General features: G+C 39.7%; 1 protein-coding gene across 1 annotated transcript in view; it reads right to left on the reverse strand.

Annotated features, from left to right (window-relative positions):
• The window catches only part of LOC135509012 (SH3 and multiple ankyrin repeat domains protein 2-like), a 154,207-nt gene extending 141,014 nt beyond the window's left edge, over window positions 1–13,193 (reverse strand). Inside the window, exons 1-3 of the mRNA XM_064929296.1 lie at window positions 12,975–13,193; window positions 9,610–9,816; window positions 5,290–5,361 (exon numbers count right to left, since the gene is read on the reverse strand). Coding sequence (XP_064785368.1) covers window positions 5,290–5,361; window positions 9,610–9,816; window positions 12,975–13,193 — 498 coding nt within the window. The remainder of the gene's footprint in view (window positions 1–5,289; window positions 5,362–9,609; window positions 9,817–12,974) is intronic.
• Window positions 13,194–20,021: the final 6,828 nt, after the last annotated feature.

Below are 20,021 nucleotides of genomic sequence, written 5' to 3' on the forward strand. Positions count from 1 at the left end.
AAGTGACACATGACTGCTGAGGCAAATGGTACCGAAGCATCTGCTCTCGGACCAACAGGCTCCGAGACAGCTTCTGCTCCCAAGCCATAAGTCTGCTAAATAGCCAAACTGCTAAATAGTCAATTAATGGTACCCAAACTATTTGCACTGACTCTATCTTGCACTGACCTTATACACACTCACTAGACTATATATCTAAACCATATACACATTCACTCACACACAGTACATTGACACTCCCACACAAACCCCACACATATTCACATACATGTATACTACATACGCACACAAACACACATAACACAAACATGCAGATCGACACGACACAAACACAAATACATACACATTTACACACGCACACATTTACACTCATCATATGCTGCTGCTACATGGTCTTTATTTTACAACTATTGTTATCTACTCTGATGCCTAATCACTTTACCATGCCTTCATGTACATACAGCGCCTTGACAAAGGGGCTCTCCAAACAGGTCAGCGACAAAGTTGTGGAGAAGTACAGATCAGGGTTGGGTTAAAAAAAAATATAATCCCTATCATTAAACATCCCACGGAGCACTATTAAATCCTAAATTAAAAAATGTAAAGAATATGACACCACAACAAACCTGCCAAGAGAGGGCCACCCACCAAAACTCACAGACCAGGCAAGGAGGGCATTAATCAGAGAGGCAACAAAGAGACCAAAGATAACCCTGAAGGAGCTGCAAAGCTCCACAGAGGAGATTAGAGTATCTGTCCATAAGATCACTTTAAGCTGTACACTCCACAGAGCTGGGCTTTACTGAAGTGTGGCCAGAAAAAGTCATTGTTTAGTGAAAAGAATAAGCAAACACGTTTGGTATTCGCCAAAAGGCATTTGGGAGACTCCCCAAACATATGGAAGAAGGTACTCTGGTCAGATGAGACTAAAATTTAGATTTCTGGCCATCAAGGAAAAAACTATGTCTGGCGCAAACCCAACACCTCTCATCACCCTGAGAACCTCATCCCCACAGTGAAGCATGGTGGTGGCAGCGTTATGCTGTGGGGTTGTTTATCATCGGCAGGGACTGGTAAACTGGTCAGAATTGAAGGATTGATGGTGCTAAATACAGTGAAATTCTTGAGGGAAACCTGTTTGTCTTCCAGAAATTTGAGACTGGAGCAGGACAATGACCCTAAGCATACTGCTAAAGCAATTCTTGAGTGGTTTAATGGGAAACATGTAAATGTCTTGGAATGGCCTAGTCAAAGCCCAGACCTCAATCCAATTGAGAATCTATCGTATGACTTAAAGATTGCTGTACACCAGCGGAACCCATCCGACTTGAAGGAGCTGGAGCAGTTTAGCCTTGAAGAATGGGCAAAAATCCCAGTGGCTAGATGTGCCAAGCTTATGGAGACATACCCCATTAGACTTGCAGCTGTAATTGCTGCAAAAGGTGGCTCTACAGAGTGTTGAATTTGGGGGGGGTAAATAGTTATGTACGCTCAAGTTTTCTGTTTTTTTTTGTCTTATTTCTTGTTTGTTTCACAATAAAACATATTTTGCATCATCAAAGTGGTAGGCATGTGGTGTAAATCAAATGATACAAACCCCCCCCAAAATTAAATTTTAATTCCAGGTTGTAAGGCAACAAAATAGGAAAAATGCCAAGGTGGGTTAAAATTTTCGCAAGCCCCCGTCCCTCAACCCACGATCCCTCTTCCATAATTAAACATGCTCCTGTAATCACTGTCTTTATTTTGGGGTATGAGGGGTTGGTTTTTGCATGGCTGCGTCCCAAATGATACCCTACTCCATATATAGTGCACTTACCAGTGCCCTATGGGCGATTTGGAGAGAAGGGTGCCATGTCATTTTGGTGGTAAACAAGGATGTACTCTTTGTAGTGTGCAGCTGGTAACGACTATTGCTGGGGTATTAACAGCATCCACATATGTTGTTATCTATTATTCCTTCCAGTTCGTAAGCATATCTTATGTGTTACACATAGTTGGCACTGTACGAAACACAACCAGTGACTGAAGGGACAATAACAGGTCATTTGTCATGACGTCATAACTAGGATTTTTTTATTTAAAACAATCCATTTTAATTCCAGGTTGTAAGACAACAAAATAGGAAAAATGCCAAGGGGGTGAATACTTTCGCAAAGCCACTGTATCTACCTCAAATACCTTATTATTATCTATCCTGATGCATAGTCACTTTACCCTGCCTGCCTTCATTTACATATCTACCTCAAATACCTTATTATTATCTATCCTGATGCATAGTCACTTTACCCTGCCTGCCTTCATTTACATATCTACCTCAAATACCTTATTATTATCTATCCTGATGCCGAGTCACTTTACCCTGCCTGCCTTCATTTACATATCTACCTCAAATACCTTATTATTATCTATCCTGATGCATAGTCACTTTACCCTGCCTGCCTTCATTTACATATCTACCTCAAATACCTTATTATTATCTATCCTGATGCCGAGTCACTTTACCCTGCCTTCATTTACATATCTACCACAAATACCTTATTATTATCTATCCTAATGCCTAGTCACTTTACCCTGCCTTCATGTACAATTCTACCTCAAATACCTTATTATTATCTATCCTGATGCCTAGTCACTTTACCCTGCCATCATGTACATATCTACCTCAAATACCTTATTATTATCTATCCTAATGCCTAGTCACTTTACCCTGCCTTCATTTACATATCTACCACAAATACCTTATTATTATCTATCCTGATGCCGAGTCACTTTACCCTGCCTTCATGTACAATTCTACCTCAAATACCTTATTATTATCTATCCTGATGCCTAGTCACTTTACCCTGCCATCATGTACATATCTACCTCAAATACCTTATTATTATCTATCCTAATGCCGAGTCACTTTACCCTGCCTTCATGTACATATCTACCTCAAATACCTTATTATTATCTATCCTGATGCCTAGTCACTTTGTACCTTGTACCTCTGCACATTGATCTGGTACTGGTACTCCCTGTATATAGCTCCACATTGATCTGGTACTGGTACTCCCTGTATATAGCTCCACATTGATCTGGTACTGGTACTCCCTGTATATAGCTCCACATTGATCTGGTACTGGTACTCCCTGTATATAGCTCCACATTGATCTGGTACTGGTACTCCCTGTATATAGCTCCACATTGATCTGGTACTGGTACTCCATGTATGTGGCTCCACATTGATCTGGCACTGGTACTCCCTGTATATAGCTCCACATTGATCTGGTACTGGTACTCCCTGTATATAGCTCCACATTGATCTGGTACTGGTACTCCCTGTATATAGCTCCAAATTGATCTGGTACTCCCTGTATATAGCTCCACATTGATCTGGTACTGGTACTCCCTGTATATAGCTCCACATTGATCTGGTACTGGTACTCCCTGTACATAGCTCCATTCTTGTGTATTTGATTTTATTCCTCTTCTGTTACAATTTTATTTATATGTTTTAACTCTGCATTGTTGGTTAAGGGCTCGTATGCAAGTATTTTATGGTAAAGTCTACAGCAGGTGTATTCGGCGGATGGACAAAAAACATTGATTTGATATGAGGTTAGTACAGTATGGGTGTCACGTGATGGCTCCTCAGGTCTCTCCACTGCTGTTCCTCTCATGGTGCTTTCCCAAGGACTGATCCAGGGACACATGCTGCTTTCGAGGCCACTTATAAATAGTTAAGAGAGCAGGTCCCAGAGCTGAGCTGAACAGTGGCAGGCAGTGGGGGAGAGAGGCTTGTCTGCAGCCTTCAGGCAGGACAGACACACTGCAGGGGGACTTACGCCAGCCAGTGCACATACCTTATAAGCAGTTACACTTTGAACTCCAACACACACACACACCACACACACAGGCTTGCGTGCGCACGCACACACACACACACACCACACACACTGGCTTGCGTGCGCACACACACACACACACACACACACACACACCACACACACTGGCTTGCGTGCGCACACACACACACACACACACACACACACACACACACAGGCTTGCGTGCGCACACACACACACACACACACACACACACAGGCTTGCGTGCGCACGCACACACACACACACAGGCTTGCGTGCACACACACACACACACAGGCTTGCGTGCACACACACACAGGCTTGCGTGCACACACACACACACACACACACACACAGGCTTGCGTGCACACACACACACAGGCTTGCGTGCACACACACACACAGGCTTGCGTGCACACACACACACACACACACACAGGCTTGCGTGCACACACACACACACACACACACACACACACACACACACGCTTGCGTGCACACACACACACCACACACACAGGCTTGCGTGCGCACACACACACACAGGCTTGCGTGCACACACACACACACACACACACACAGGCTTGCGTGCGCACACACACACACACACAGGCTTGCGTGCACACACACACACACACACACAGGCTTGCGTGCACACACACACACACACACACACACAGGCTTGCGTGCACACACACACACACACACACACAGGCTTGCGTGCACACACACACACACACACAGGCTTGCGTGCACACACACACACACACACACATACACACACACAGGCTTGCGTGCACACACACACACAGGCTTGCATACACACACACACACACACACACACACACACACACACTGAACTTGAAAGACCAGGGAAAACAGAGTGAAGGGAATTCGATGGATAAATGATTTAGTATGGCATTCCTGTTTGATCCAGAAGGAGGACATTGATGGGAAATGTCCTGGACTCAGCTGTCTGTCTGTCTCAATCAAATACTGAATCATGTTAAATACGTACCTGCTGAATAGTGAGCCCATGGAAATTCTACACTTCAATAATTCACACTTTATATTCAGCTTGTAGATTAATAGGGCATTAATTCTATCAGCATTACAGGGAGAAGACCTGAAATGTTCTTTCACTCATAATATAATGAATATATCAAAGACAAGTTCCCTTAATAATATATTTTTCCACACGACTGCAATAACTCTACTGGCCTTGACATTTCCTTTCCACATTGACCTTTTCAACATGGTTACAGAAATGGCGGATACAGGGTATAACTGTCCAAGGTATAGCTTTCACCCGTTCCAATACAAGAACTTACACCAGCCGTTGATATTCACATTCATTTAAATTAATATAATGAATCTATTGTACAACCTGAAAGAAGCAAAAAAACAAATATAAAGCCCTTCATTTATTTTTCTCACCTGCGTGTGGATTTTGGCGATCTGCTTCTCGTTCACATTGGGCTGTTGATAGACCCGGCTCTTGTAACGGAACTGCAAATGGAAGAAGAAAAGTTACTTCAACACTTTACTTAAAGCCCAAAAATGATAATACATTATGATGTAGTGTAAGACTTGTCATGACTTCTGTCACGACGTAGCCCTTTTGGGTGTATATCGTGGCTCCCCCCTCTCTCACTTTCTCTCCCACATCAGGTTTTACAACGGTCATAAATTCCTGGTAGAAACTCTCAGTATGGCGGGAGAGAGCCTATGGAGAACAAAAGCATTCTCCTTGCCAAAACTCCTAATCCCCAAAATGGGAGAATTAAAACCTGTTGGAGATCGAGCTACTTTTTTCAACATTCTGTTAAAAATCGCGCAACATTTCAACGTCCTGCTACTCATGCCAGGAATATAGTATATGCATATGATTAGTATGTGTGCATAGAAAACACTCTGAAGTTTCTAGAACTGGTTCAATGGTGTCTGTGACTATAACAGAACGAGTTCCGTTGTCAAAATCGCAAGAAAACCTGATCACAAAATCTACAAAGAAAAAACCCATCCGCCAGTCTTTGTATTGTCTATGGCTTGCCATAAATGATGGAACTGTGCTTGCAATTCCTACAGCTTCCACACGATGTCGCCAGTGTTGTGATTACCAGGGCCCTTTATCCTTGGTCAGATTAGTCAATAGCACATCCTGTCTTCAGGTGCGCAACTGAAAAAATGTCCGTGAGGAAATGGACTTTGTTTTGAAAACTTCTAGCTATTGAATACAGATCTCTCCGTGATCAATTTGATCGTTTATTAACGTTTACTAATACCTAAACTTGGATTACAGAAGTAGGTTGAAGTGTTTTGTCAAAGTTTATAGGCAACTTTATGAATTTTATAAAATGACGTCGCGTTCGGAAACGTGACTTTTTCCATGGATTTCTCGGTGTTCATAAATGGACATTTTGTGTCATGTCTTGTTATGTCTGTTCCTGTCCTTTCTCTTCACTCTGTCTCTCTCTGCTGGTCTTTTTAGGTTACCTTCTCTGTCTCTCATTCTTCAGCTGTTCTACATCTCCTCTAACTAGCTCATTCACTCTTTCACACCTGTTCTCTCTTCCCCCTCTGATTAGGTCTCTATTTCTCTCTCTGTTCCTGCTACTTTCAGTGTCTGATTCTTGTTTGTGTTTTTTGATGCCAGAAGCAAGCTGTCGTCGCGTTTGCTTCCACCTTGTCCTATCCTGTCGGAGTCTGCCTGGCAGGTGCATCCTGCATTATACCAACGTTCTTTTGTTCCATTGACTACGTTGGAAGAGGATTTATGCCATTCCTGTTTTTCATTAAAGAACTCTGTTTTCTGTTAAAACCGCTTTTGGGTCTTCACTCAAGTACATAACAATTTTGGGTATATATGGGCCGATTTAATCGGAAAAAAGACCCAATTGTGATGTTTATGAGACATATAGGAGTGCCAACAAAGAAGCTCGTCAAAGGTAATGAATGTTTTATATTTTATTTCTGCGTTTTGGGTAGCGCCGGCTACGCTAATTTCTTTGTTTACGTCCCCTTTGTGTGTTTCTGGGGGCTGCATGCTATCAGATAATAGCTTCTCATGCTTTTGCCGAAAAGCATTTTACAAATCTGACATGTTGGCTATATTCACAACGAGTGTGGCTTTAATTGAGTACCTTGCATGTGAGTTTTAATGAAAGTTTGAGTTGTATTGAGTACAATTAGTTGGCGCTCTGGAATTTCCACTGATTTGGTTCCTGTACAGGTACTTAATCCGTAAGAAGTTGTTTAAACAACATTTATATTTTTGAGAATGTGGGAATGGTCCGTGGACACTTAAGGGACAGTCATGTCGAGTGTGTTTCATTTGGTGATGTCATGAAGGACAGGAAACACACATTACTGTGTATTTGGTTGTGTACATTTCTCAATTATGAGGTTTACATCTAAATAGTGTGGAATGTACGTACAACTCTACCAAAGGACAAGACCAGAGAACGTGGAGATCATTCCCCCGTTGAAATGGCAAAGACATCTACAAACTAAAGAACAATTATTCAGACTGCAGATGTTTAAATACTTTAGTCTTGTAAACGCAGCCAATCTAAGAACATTTCCATCCAGCAGACAGACCGGCAATCGCTGAGAGGGACAACAAAGGCAGACACTCGTAAATATGTTAATAGCAATTTACATTTACATTTACATTTAAGTCATTTAGCAGACGCTCTTATCCAGAGCGACTTACAAATTTCTTTTCGAATGAGCGGTTGTTCATGTTCAAAGTATTAGCAATTTCTATGAGTGTAGTAATCCTCTGTGAGTTTCCCTCTCTTGGTCCCCACCCCTTTCCTTTGTCTACCAAGCCGTCATATCGGTTTCGTCCGCTAGGGAATTTTTATTTGTATCATGTAGTAACCAACGTATGAACTATTTATGTGTGTTTCTGTAATCTTGTGATTGATTAATTTAGTAAATAAATAAATAAGCCGATTTGCATATCACTGATTCATGATTCTATGCTAGGGTTCGTGTAGATATCCAAGGGTTTGCGACGTCCAGTAATGAGACTGATGAGGTCAAATTCATTAATAAGCGACTGTTTAAAGTTATATTTGGGAAATTGAAACTCTAAAAACAACATGTTCCCGTGGTGCCCTGACTTCCTAGTTAATTAAAGTTACATGATTAGTTTAATCACGTAATTAAATTACACATAGAGAATTGATTTGATAATATACAGTCTTCACATGTAATGATAGTCAACGACACGGCACTTCTAGTCATCTCCCAATGGTCCTGATTAAACAACCAGTCACTATCATACCCATCTGGCAGCACTGCTAATGATGATCTATATATTTAATACTAAGTAAGGTGTACCACTACCAGAGAAGATCGCCCAGGCAGCCAGTAATTAAAACTTCAGTCAAGTACTAGCGATACCAGGGGACCCCCCTGACTGAGGAGATATAGAACAAAGAACAGAGCCAGGGAGAGCCAAGAGGGAGTTCCCAGCTATGCTGCCTCATCACCATTCAGCTGAGCTGTTTGGAAAACAAAGACTTATTATAGTGATGCAGTCCCTTGATCATTCATTAAGTGGCTGAATTCTTCCAGATGAAATTCTTTGATAATGATCAAACAGGAGAAGTGCTTCTGTAGGATGGGGTGGGCTACAACAGCCCAGGGTGGTATACAACAGCCCAGGGTGGTATACAACAGCCCAGGGTGGTATACAACAGCCCAGGGTGGTATACAACAGCCCAGGGTGGTATACAACAGCCCAGGGTGGTATACAACAGTCCAGGGTGGTATACAGCACCCCTGGGTGGGCTACAGCAACAATAAATGTAATTCAACCCCAGAAAACACACCCACTGGTTGGCCAACAGAATTGACAAGGGAGTTTTTATTCAATACATTTTCTGTTCATTTATCTATAGTAATCCCTTTAAATATGTATTTGGACAGTGAAGCTAACCATTTTTACTTTAGGTCCCATTACTATGAAGACTAGGATTACTATTACTAGAATTACTATTGCAACAACACATCATCAGTAGGGTAAAACTAACTTTTCTCAAAACGGTCTAAACCCAGCTCACGTTCCCTATTAGTGGGAGAACAATCCAACGCTTGGTGAATTCTGCTTCACAATGATAGGAAGAGCCGACATCGAAGGATCAAAAAGCCCAGGGTGTTATACAGCAACCCTGGGTGGTATACAGCACCCCTGGGTGGACTACAACAGCATGTCCAGTGCTGTGTTAGGACTGGACCCCAGGAATTGAACAGAGCTTAAGAAATGAAGTAGACAGGGCCTGCACTCACAATCCACAGCAACGTCGTGCTGGCCTAATAAGGTATGTTCTGGAACAATCAGTAACGTATGTTTGACAATACAGGAGGACTGGACCTGCGTCATGGAGCAGTAGTGGAGAAATGAAGTAGGGCATGCGATGCACAAACCATTGCTCCACCACATACTTTATAGGCTAGTATAACATTTTGAGCCAAGAATGCCTCTCTGTGACGTGACGAAGATCCACTCTTGGATTAAAATGCGCTAGTCTGACGAAGGTACTGTGTTTTGTGGAGAAATCAGTGATTTGAGCATACAGACTTATGGAGCAGAACTGTTACTGCACCACCAGGGATCACTTTGCTGGTGGTGGGTGGGATAGTCTGAGGGTTAGGGTTAGGGTACGGTGGGTTAGGTCTCGGGTTAGGACTAAGGTTAGGGTTAGTGCTGGACCTGGTGGATGGAGAACTGAATGGTTCCTGTACCTCCAGAGTGGGGACCCCCTTAGTGTTGGTAGGAGTAGGGTAGTCTTTAAGGGCACACTCCTCATCCAGGAAGCCGGACTCTCGGCCCTCCACAGCGGGCTGGAAGAGGCCGTAGTTCAGCACGTCCCTCAAAGTCTGGGTCAGTGTACACAGGATCTGCTGCTTAGCAACCCACACCGTGGCCTCGGGCTTAAACCTCATACACTTCTGCTCCAAAACACACACACACAGTCAGGGGTAGCCAAAAATGACAAAACACACATACAAAATACCATGAAGATGAATGTATCAAAATAATAAAGTATTTAATTAAAATACATGCATTTTGTATTTAAAATTAAAAAATTACATTTGCTAGTAGACAGCCTGAATAGCAACAATGTTCTCAGAACCGGTTACAAAAATGACTGTAATATGTTGTTGTTTATCTACTTTAGTTGAGCAAGTCACTCTGGATAAGAGTGTCTGCTAAATTATTAAAATGTAAATGTATATGTGAAAATTAACAAACCAAAATTAACTGCAAAGCACAATGGGTATTATTATTGGCCTTGTTTCAGGGCAGAGCTCATTTGAATAATACTCAGCATGCTTTGCAATTGTTAGTTTTTACATTTACTTTTGACTCATTTAGCAGACATTCTTATCCAGAGCGACTTACAATTAGTGCATTCATATCACAACCGTATCAAGTACATTATTTATCAACATTTGTACATATATATTTATATTTAGTTCATTTAGCAGATGCTCTATCATGCCATAGTGTTTCAGACTTCTGATACCAATGCAGGGTGAAAGGGGGGCACAAAAACTGAACTGCTATAAAACATTGAATGGAAAAGTATTTTGAAAATACAAATGACACTATTTTGAAAATACAAATGACACTATTTTGAAAATACAAAATACATTGGAGTGTAGTTCAACCCAGTGTAATTCAAATGACAAAATACTCAGAAGTAATTCAAATATGTATTTCAAATATATGTAACATAAATACTGCCCATCTCTGCACACAGTGGTGTCAGTTTTAAACCTCATACATTTCTGCTGCAACACAAATACATACCATTCAGAGATTATACAAACATATCAAACCTGGAGTTTAAACATACACGTTTGACCAAAAACATTAGACAACACATTTAGTGTTGGGTTTAAAACAAACATTTCTGCTCCAAAACATTAGACAACACATTTAGCTTTGGGTTTAAAACATACCTTTCTGCTCCAAAACAAACAAACACAAAACACTCATGCAGATTTAACATTCTGGCAGCAGGTGCTAACAGATGGAGAAACAATAGCTCACGTCTCTTTGCCAAGCTACCAGTGGCTGTGAATAAAATAGGCTTTTATTTACAGTAGAAAAGATCAGGAATCACTGTATAAAACAGCATGGAAATGTCTCCTAGCAATATTCTGTTTCAGTAATTAGCTATGCCTTTCCTCTACAGAAGCAGGACATTTCATATTCATAAAGTTGTTTGGCAGAGGTGCCCGCTACACTGTATTGGTGGTGGAAAAAAACAATAACTGGAATTAGTTCAATCAATTAGTAAGGATTATAGCAGAGCGTTACGCCTGTTATCCAGAAAATCATTTTTGTTATTGGTTTATTTGAGGGTGCATGTTCTTTTGTGATAAGGCATTTGAAAACAGCAGCACTTCTCAACTAGAAAGTATGTATTTCTGTGGCAGAATATCCTCGCCACCGATTTCCAATAGCTGGTTTTTCTCCCTCATTCACGTCTATCAAACTGCTTGGCTGAGAACAGTGTGACATTTAGCTTATACAACATAGCTATTGTAGCTCACTCTTTCACATTGACTTTATGCTGCTAGACTGGGGCAAACATCCCACATATTCCACAATTGCTATGATCTATTTTTTTTTTTTACAGCTTTTTGCTTTACAGTCTTTCACATAAGCAACATGCAGTGACAAACTGCAATAACAACTATGTCATAATTCCAACCAGCGCGCAGCACCCCAATTATTTTCAGTGCAGTGGAACTACTGGTTTTAGAGCCGAGAGCAAAGCATTGGGTAAACTATGTTGTAGCCCAGACTATTGTACTTGTCTTTTCATCTACTCTCACTAGCACTGATTCTGCAGATAGCAGCTATTTTAGCTGAATGCACTGAGTGTATGTCGTTCTAGATAAGAGCTTCTGCTAAATGACTAATATGTTTTAAAAAAGGTTCAGGGATGACCACACAGTTGAAAAGTGAAAGGTAGTTTGGCTTTAAAGTGGATTTAGATGCACTGTAAAAATAAAAATAAAATAAAAACTTTGAGTTGTTTCAACTAATCATTATTAAGTAACTGATTCCACAGCCTTATTTTAGTTAATCAACAAAGGCAAAAATTCAGTAAACTTAAAATTATGTTTTTGCTCAAATTGTCTCGTAAATTAATCCACCTAAAAAGGTTGTTGAACTAGTTAGAGTGCTTTTTACATACAATGTTTTCAGCATACATAGTTGACACACATTGCAAATGCTCAGTTATACAGTACCTCATATGTCCTCACCTGGGATTTGAACTCACTGTTTCTTGGTTCACAGCATTCCAAGCTTCCTGCTACGCCACCATGTCTGTGTCAATAAATGATTTCACCTGTATTCCTACACTTAGGACTTCAAAGTAAATCTCAGCTCTGTTAAAAATACACTCAATAACTCTGTTTTAATGTTACTCCTTGATTACTACAATAAAAAACATCGTTTTAAAAATACACTCAACAAAACAATGTTTTTTTATCATAGTGATCATGGAGTAACATTAAAACAGAGTTATATGCCCCACCAACAGACAACTATACAGAATGTGTTTTTTTCTGAAACAAGTGAAACATATCAATTCTAAGAGAAGAGTAAGATGAATTGATAAGACATAGTGGCATAGCAGGAACATCGGAATGCCATGAGACCAGGAGGTTGTGAGGGCACGGTGAAAAATAATTACTGTGTAAATGCTCAACATGTGTTAAATAAGTATTTTGGAAACATTGTATGTTAAAAACTGTGTGTGTACATAACTAGTTCCACAGCTTTTTTTAGGTAGGATGACCAAATAATAATTATGGTTGAATAAACATATGAGTTAAGCAAACACATCATTTGAAATTGACTGAATTTTTGCCTAAGTTTTCCCAATTTTATCTAAGTTTGGGCCAACTATATTTTTGGGGTTCAGGTAACATTCGGTTTGAAAAGTTGAGTAAACAAAACAAAAGGCTATGGAACCAATTATTTAATAATAATTAGTTGAAACAATACAATTATATTTTACAGTGTAGCATACTCCTGCAGAATGATAAGAAAATAGTGTACAACGAGATAAGTGTGTACTCACAGACTGCTGCAGGTCAGGGATGACCACACAGAATTCCAGTGACTCCCTACGGGCAGCCCTGTCCCTCTCTGCCCTCCTGTCTGTCCTCCTGCTAGCCCTTTCCCCTCCAGGTCCTCCATGGCCAGGCTCCTCCTTTGAGCTGTCTGTCTCAAAACCTCCAGAGCCGTCAGAGAAACTCTGGGCCATCTCCTCTTCACTGGATGTAGGACTCCGAGGCATGATACTCTACTGGAGAGAGAGGGGAGACAGCGTTATATATGTGTACTACTAAGACACACACAAGCTCTGAAAGTCAGACCCTGAGGCATGCTGGACTCTACTGTGGCCTGACCAGGGGGAGAGGACACAGTGTTATCGGGCTTCATCATACAGTTAAGGTGTCCTCAGAACTCTGCAACCGTCTATGCTCTCGTACACTCTAAAGACGTTCGTTGAACCGAGCAACAACACAGACAGAAACACAAAATATTCAAATCAATCAAGAAATCGGTCATATATTTTGACGAGGAAGTCTTAGTTTTGCAATTTTACATCTAGCTTAGATTATTGGTGCAGTATTTCTCGAGTGAAACAATTTCCGTGAAATCTAGTCGTCTCTCGTTGAATGACAACAAACACTTCATGTTCTCACTCGTACTAGGAGCACTGGCGTAGCACACACCTCCACAGCCCCCGTAGGGTGTGACATGGGGTCTGCAACATTTTCTCTCAGCCTCATGCAGTAAATTAACGCAGGTATTCGTTGAAAGTTGGGACAATCCTTGTCCAGCAGAGAAACTTTATTTTTATAGTTGAAGAAGATTTTGTTGCATTATTGGAGCTTAAACTTTACATTGAGGGGAATTTTATTAAGTACACTTTCAATATTATTAATTTCAATGGGGAGGCAAGCCTAGTGGTTAGAGCGTTGGACTAGTAACCGGAAGGTTGCAAGTTCAAATCCCCGAGCTGACAAGATACAAATCTGTCATTCTGCGCCTGAACAGGCAGTTAACCCACTGTTCCTATGCCGTCATTGAAAATAAGAACTTGTTCTTAACTCACTTGCCTAGTTAAATAAATGTAAATAAAATAAAAATGTTGGCTCTGTGCCTGGAAATTCCCTTGTCCAGAGCAAAGGATTCCAATTTCAAACTCTCCAAAAAAGTGTTTAAAATTCTAAAAACAGCCAACATTGGATATTAACTGAAAAATTATATTATGTCATCTCTTGCAATAGTCCTTTTCTTCTCAAAACTGTGATTCCAAAAATATGTGTCTGGAGAGTTGGATCCCTATCATGTACTGTAGTGCAACAAGATCCCTCGTGGTCTGTAAAGTTCTCTACTTTGTTTTTCACTATGCAAATCAAATAAGAACAAAATCTTATTTACAATGACAGCCTAGGAACAGCTGGGTTAATTGCTTGCTCAGGAGCAGAACAACAGATATTTACCTTGTCACGTCAGGGATTCAATCTAGCAACCTTTCGGTTACTGGCCCAACACTTTAACCACTAGGCTACCTGCCACCCTGAGAGATTCAAACAAACAATATTGGAATCACCATGGTCACAACCATAAACTGTCAACTACATCTGCCTGATATATTAAGATAGAATAAGAATTTTGATGACATTAAATTAGGTTTTAGAGTCATAAAGCAACTGAGGATAAACACAATTTCTACTGTTAGTACCACTTGAATGAAGAAGAAAATCACATTTTTGTCAACTCCGTAAAACATAAATTCTGTCAGATCTTTGTCTAATGTCAACTCAACTCCATCAGAGTGCTAAAAGATCTGATAGAATGGTTATGTTTTTATTGGTGATTTTGAAATGAATAATTGTCCATATTTTACAAATGTTTGTATTTTACTTTAATTTTAGAGGCAGAAATATGTCTGTTTTGAGTGTCAACTCCATCAGTGGCTTGTCAACTCTGTGACTGATGGCTAGCCCCTTAAGATGGATTCTTTATCAATATTCAAGGAAAACAATTTAATCACTGTTCTGTTACATATGTTTAAACAACTGAAGTATTTGCTGTGCAAGACCTAAAGGATAATGTATGTTTTATGTTTGATTATTTATTTTTTTAAATAACAAATGCTAACTAAATTAGCCCTGGAGCATTTAATAGTGCTGCAAAAACCTAACTAAAATACGTTTGGAGATTGGTATTACATATTTAAATTATCTAATATTAGAATTAAGCAATCACAGGTATCAGTATTGTATTGGTAAACATGAATATAAACTGAACTTATTAGCCAACGATCCCCTGATATACCTGACTAATACTGAAAATATTTTCAGAATACTTTAAACTGAGATTTAAAAGGTATTTGGAATAAAAAAATGAATAATGGCAATAGGAAAAAGATAAAAGAATAAATCATGATCTACAGCAATCATTGGACCAGAAAAATTGAAATACTTAAGTGACAACAAACAACAAATATATTACGATAACTTTATCCCATTACTCCTCAACATGAAAGCAGATCTCATTCAATGGAACAATCTTCCCATAAATCTTACAGGTAGAATAAACATCTTTAGAATAAAATGGCTCCCAAAGTTTTTATATATTTTTTCAATAATAGCACTTACCCCACCGAAGACATTCTTTAAAAAAGTATACTTGGCCAAAACAGACTCTAAATGGGCAAATAAACTCATAGAATAAAAATGAAAAAGTTCTACATGTCTCTAAGTCTGAGGGTGGTTTAAACCTTCCAGACTTGGAATTAGATCAACTCGCCACCCAGGGCTTTTACTACAGACAGATAGTTAGATGAACTAAAGAGGAACAATGGAACATATTGAACATGCACATGCTCATCCTCAGAATCATGTTGTGTCTGTTTTCAAAGGACAAAGCTAAGAACATTAACTTCACAGTTAAGAACATTATAACAATATGGAAGAAAATGAAACAGATTCTACAAGAACCAATATCACTCCATCAAAACACCCCTATTGAACAATCCTTGATAATCTTTCAGAATTCACAGATAATTGGCCCACATGGTAAACTAAAGGTGTAGAAACTATAAATGACTTGGTAATAGGAAATACAATTATTTCCATGACAGAATTAAAAAGCCATTTTGGACTGACCAACATAGACATTTTCAAAAACATACAACTTAAAAATTGTAAGATAAACAAAACCTTGTAGAACGCATATCCAACTGACAATCACGTATACAGTTGAAGTGGGAAGTTTACAGACACTTAGGTTGGAGTCATATAAACTTGTTTTTCAACCACTCCACAAATGTATTGTCAACAAACTATAGTTCTGGCAAGTCGGTTAGGACATCTACTTTGTGTATGAAACAAGTAATTTTTCCAACAAATGTTTATAGACAGATTAATTCACTTATAATTCATTGTATCACAATTCCAGTGAGTCAGAAGTTTACATACACTAAGTTGACTGTGCCTTTAAACAGCTTGGAAAATTACAGAAAATGATGTCATGGCTTTAGAAGCTTCTGATGGCTAATTGACATCATTTGAGTCAATTGGAGGTTTACCTGTGGATGTATTTCAAGACCTTTGCTTGACATCATGGGAAACTCAAAAGAAATCAGCCAAGACCTCAGATTTTTTTGTTAGACTTCCAGAATTCTGGTTCATTCTTTGGAGGAATTTTCCAAACACCTGATGGTACCATGTTCATCTGTACAAACAATAGTATGCAAGTATAAACACCATGGGACCACGCAGATGCGTTCTGTCTCCAAGAGATGAATGTACTTTGGTGCAAAAAGTGCAAATTAATCCCAGAACAACAACAAAGGACCTTGTGAAGATGCCGGAGGAAACAGGTATAAAAGTATCTATATCCACAGTAAAACAAGCCCTATATGGACATAACCTGAAAGGCCGCTCAACAAGGAAGAAGCCACTGCTCCAAAACCGCCATAAAAATGCCAGACTACGGCTTGCAACTGCACATGGGTACAAAGATCATACTTTTTTGAGAAATGTCCTCTGGTCTGATGAAACAAAAATATGACTGTTTGGCCATAATGACCATTGTTATGTTTGGAGGAAAAAAGGGAAGCTTGCAAGTTGAAGAAAACCATCCCTACCGTAAAACACGGGGGTGGCAGCATCATGTTGTGCTTTGCTGCAGGAGGGACTGGTACACTTCACAAAATAGATGGCATTATGTGGAAGGAAAATTATGTGGATATATTGAAGCAACGTCTCAAGACATCAAGTTAAATCTTGGTTGCAATGGGTCTTCCAAATGGACAATGACCCCAAGCATACTTGTAAAGTTGTGGCAAAATAGCTTAAGGACAAAAAAGTCAAGGTATTGGAGTGGCCATCACAAAGCCTTGACCTCAATCCTATAGAAAATGTGTGGGCAGAACTGAAAAAGCATGTGCGAGCAAGGAGGCCTACAAACCTGACTCAGTTACATTACATTACATTACATTTAAGTCATTTAGCAGACGCTCTTATCCAGAGCGACAGCTCTGTCAGAAGGAATGGGTCAAAATTCACCCAATTTATTGTGGGAAGCTTGTGGAAGGCTACCCGAAATGTTTGACCCAAGTTAAACAATTTAAAGGCAATCCTACCAAATACTAATTGAGTGCATGTAAACTTCTGACCCACTGGGAATGTAATGAAATAAATAAAAGCTGAAAGAAATCATTCTCTCTACTATTATTCTGACATTTCACATTCCTAAAATGTGGTGATCCTAACTAACCTAAGACAGGGAATTTGTACTAGTATTAAATTCAGGAATTGTGAAAAACTGAGTTTAAATGTTTTTGGCTAAGGTGTATGTAAACTTCCGACTTCAACTGTATATAGAACCCTTTTACAGGGTTCTTTGATCAGAAACCTGGAAATTTGGGCTCCCACATGGTGCAGTGGTCTAAGGCACTGCTTCTCTGTTTCTAGAGGTGTCACTACAGACACCCTGGTTCGAATACAGGCTGTGTTGCAACTGGCCATGATTGGGAGTCCCATAGAGTGGTGCACAATTAACCCAGCATTGTCTGGGTTGGGCTGGTGAAGGCAGTCATTATGAACAAAAAGAGGGGGTGCATAGTGCCATGTATTAATTGTGGCTACTACTATTAAATAGTAATATTTTGAGCTAAGAATATGATTTAATAAACAATTAAAAAATAGACAAATGAATTCCAGCATAGTTTTGAGAATGTATTTTCTTTACATGTAAACATAGTTTGGAAAGATGCACTGGTGGCCAGGGAGGCATCTCTTTGCTTGAATGATGACCCATATCAACTCTGGCTGACTTCTTTACAATACAATATCCATTAGTTACAGTGACCCACAAAAATGTGTCTTCTGCTCCGTTCTCAACCACCCCAAAGAGCAGACCTCACACATACAGTTGATACAAGCACAGGTTTAAGCAGCAGCCTTGGATGGAGAGCATGCTGTGGGTTAAGGGTCTTGCTCAAGGATGTGAACCCAGCAGCCCTAAAGGTGTCAGGTCAATTCCGCCCATTTTTTGCCAGAACCCTGCCCAGGATTCTGAACCGGCCACCTTTAGGCCACAGGCCCAACCCAGGCCAGAGGTCAAACTCTTTAGCTGCTGGGCTACCTGCTTGACATGTTTCAGAGAAGAAGCTGAAAAGGAGTGTTGTAGAATTTTTTTTACACAGGGACTGCTATACACAGACAATACACAGACACGTTATATTTGCATGATTTGGCCTGATTAATTAATCATTACCATTTTGTTTCATTCATGTGACCGACCAATACGGTTTCATAACATGTGACCAACCAACACCTCACGAGGCTTCTCCTCTCTAAGCTGAGACCTTGAAACTAAGATATCGTTTGTTCGTTCTCAAAACGATAAGTGAGGATTTGTACAGTCAGCCACTTGCATGAACACAGAAATTTGCTTATAAAACAGCACATAAATAGAACACAGAAATTAGTTATAAGAAAAGCACAATCATTAAAATGCACGTTACATTCCATCTTCTTATCACCATGTGTGATAATAATAATTACACATGTTATAGCAGTGAAGACAAAATGCTATGCAGACACATAATTGTTATGATGCAGAAGAACAACTAACATGTAGTTGTCAGCAGAAGCCAAAAGAGAGTTCCTCTGCCTCTGATAGTGCTACTTGCAAGTTGTTTCAAACACCATCCTCTTGATTAGTCATACTGGAATGGATTGAAAGTTGGTTTTTGAATCACAGTTCAATTTTGAATTGACCAAAATGTTCTATATTGAACCCCATTTTTATCTAAGATGGTATGATTTTATTAAACACAGTATTTCCTCTTACTTCTAGCTAGCATTTAGTTTCCAACAACACAGGTTTGTATGGACCTTGCTGTTCGCCACTCAGACCTTGGCAACAATGTTGTGATCTTCCCCTTGCCTATAGAGCTAACGATGTGGATGTCAGCTAACCATTTTTCTGACCAGGCAAAATTATGCAGCAGCATCGTTAATATGGATAAAAATGTCAATGGAAAATGGCTAAAACAAATGAAAAGGGAACGTTAGCTGTCATTTCAGAATTCGAGGTGACTGAGTTAGCTTTGTTAGCTGGTGATTTCTAAAATCCTCCATTACACTCTGGGGTAGGGCTAGAACCCTCAAGGCTCTTTACCTTCACTGGGTATTTAGTGTATATAGAACCTTTTTTAGTAAAGTGTGAGTGTGCACTATAAACCAATACACAAATTCTACAGCACAAAGGCCTTAAGTGTAAAACAAACAATGAGTCAATAATTCATGCCTTCTGGGAGTGGTATAAAGTCCAAACGCTATGGCTGGAGTTAGAAAAGCTGACTATCAGAAGTTTACCATGTACTTTTAATTAATCTATCTGCATATTTCAAGACATGGCATGTGAGGATGCGGATGAGATACCCGATGGGTTGGACCATTATTTTCTTGGACCATTATTCTACTTAAGAACTGGAAATCAAAATGATGCTCCATCGTCAAGACGGTGAATGAATCAAATGCATAATCATTTAAATGTTGAAAAAATGCCGGCTACAAAAAAACAGAACAATTTG

The sequence above is a fragment of the Oncorhynchus masou genome, chromosome 22, assembly GCF_036934945.1.
Source record: "Oncorhynchus masou masou isolate Uvic2021 chromosome 22, UVic_Omas_1.1, whole genome shotgun sequence".
In the NCBI taxonomy this organism is placed as follows: domain Eukaryota; kingdom Metazoa; phylum Chordata; class Actinopteri; order Salmoniformes; family Salmonidae; genus Oncorhynchus; species Oncorhynchus masou.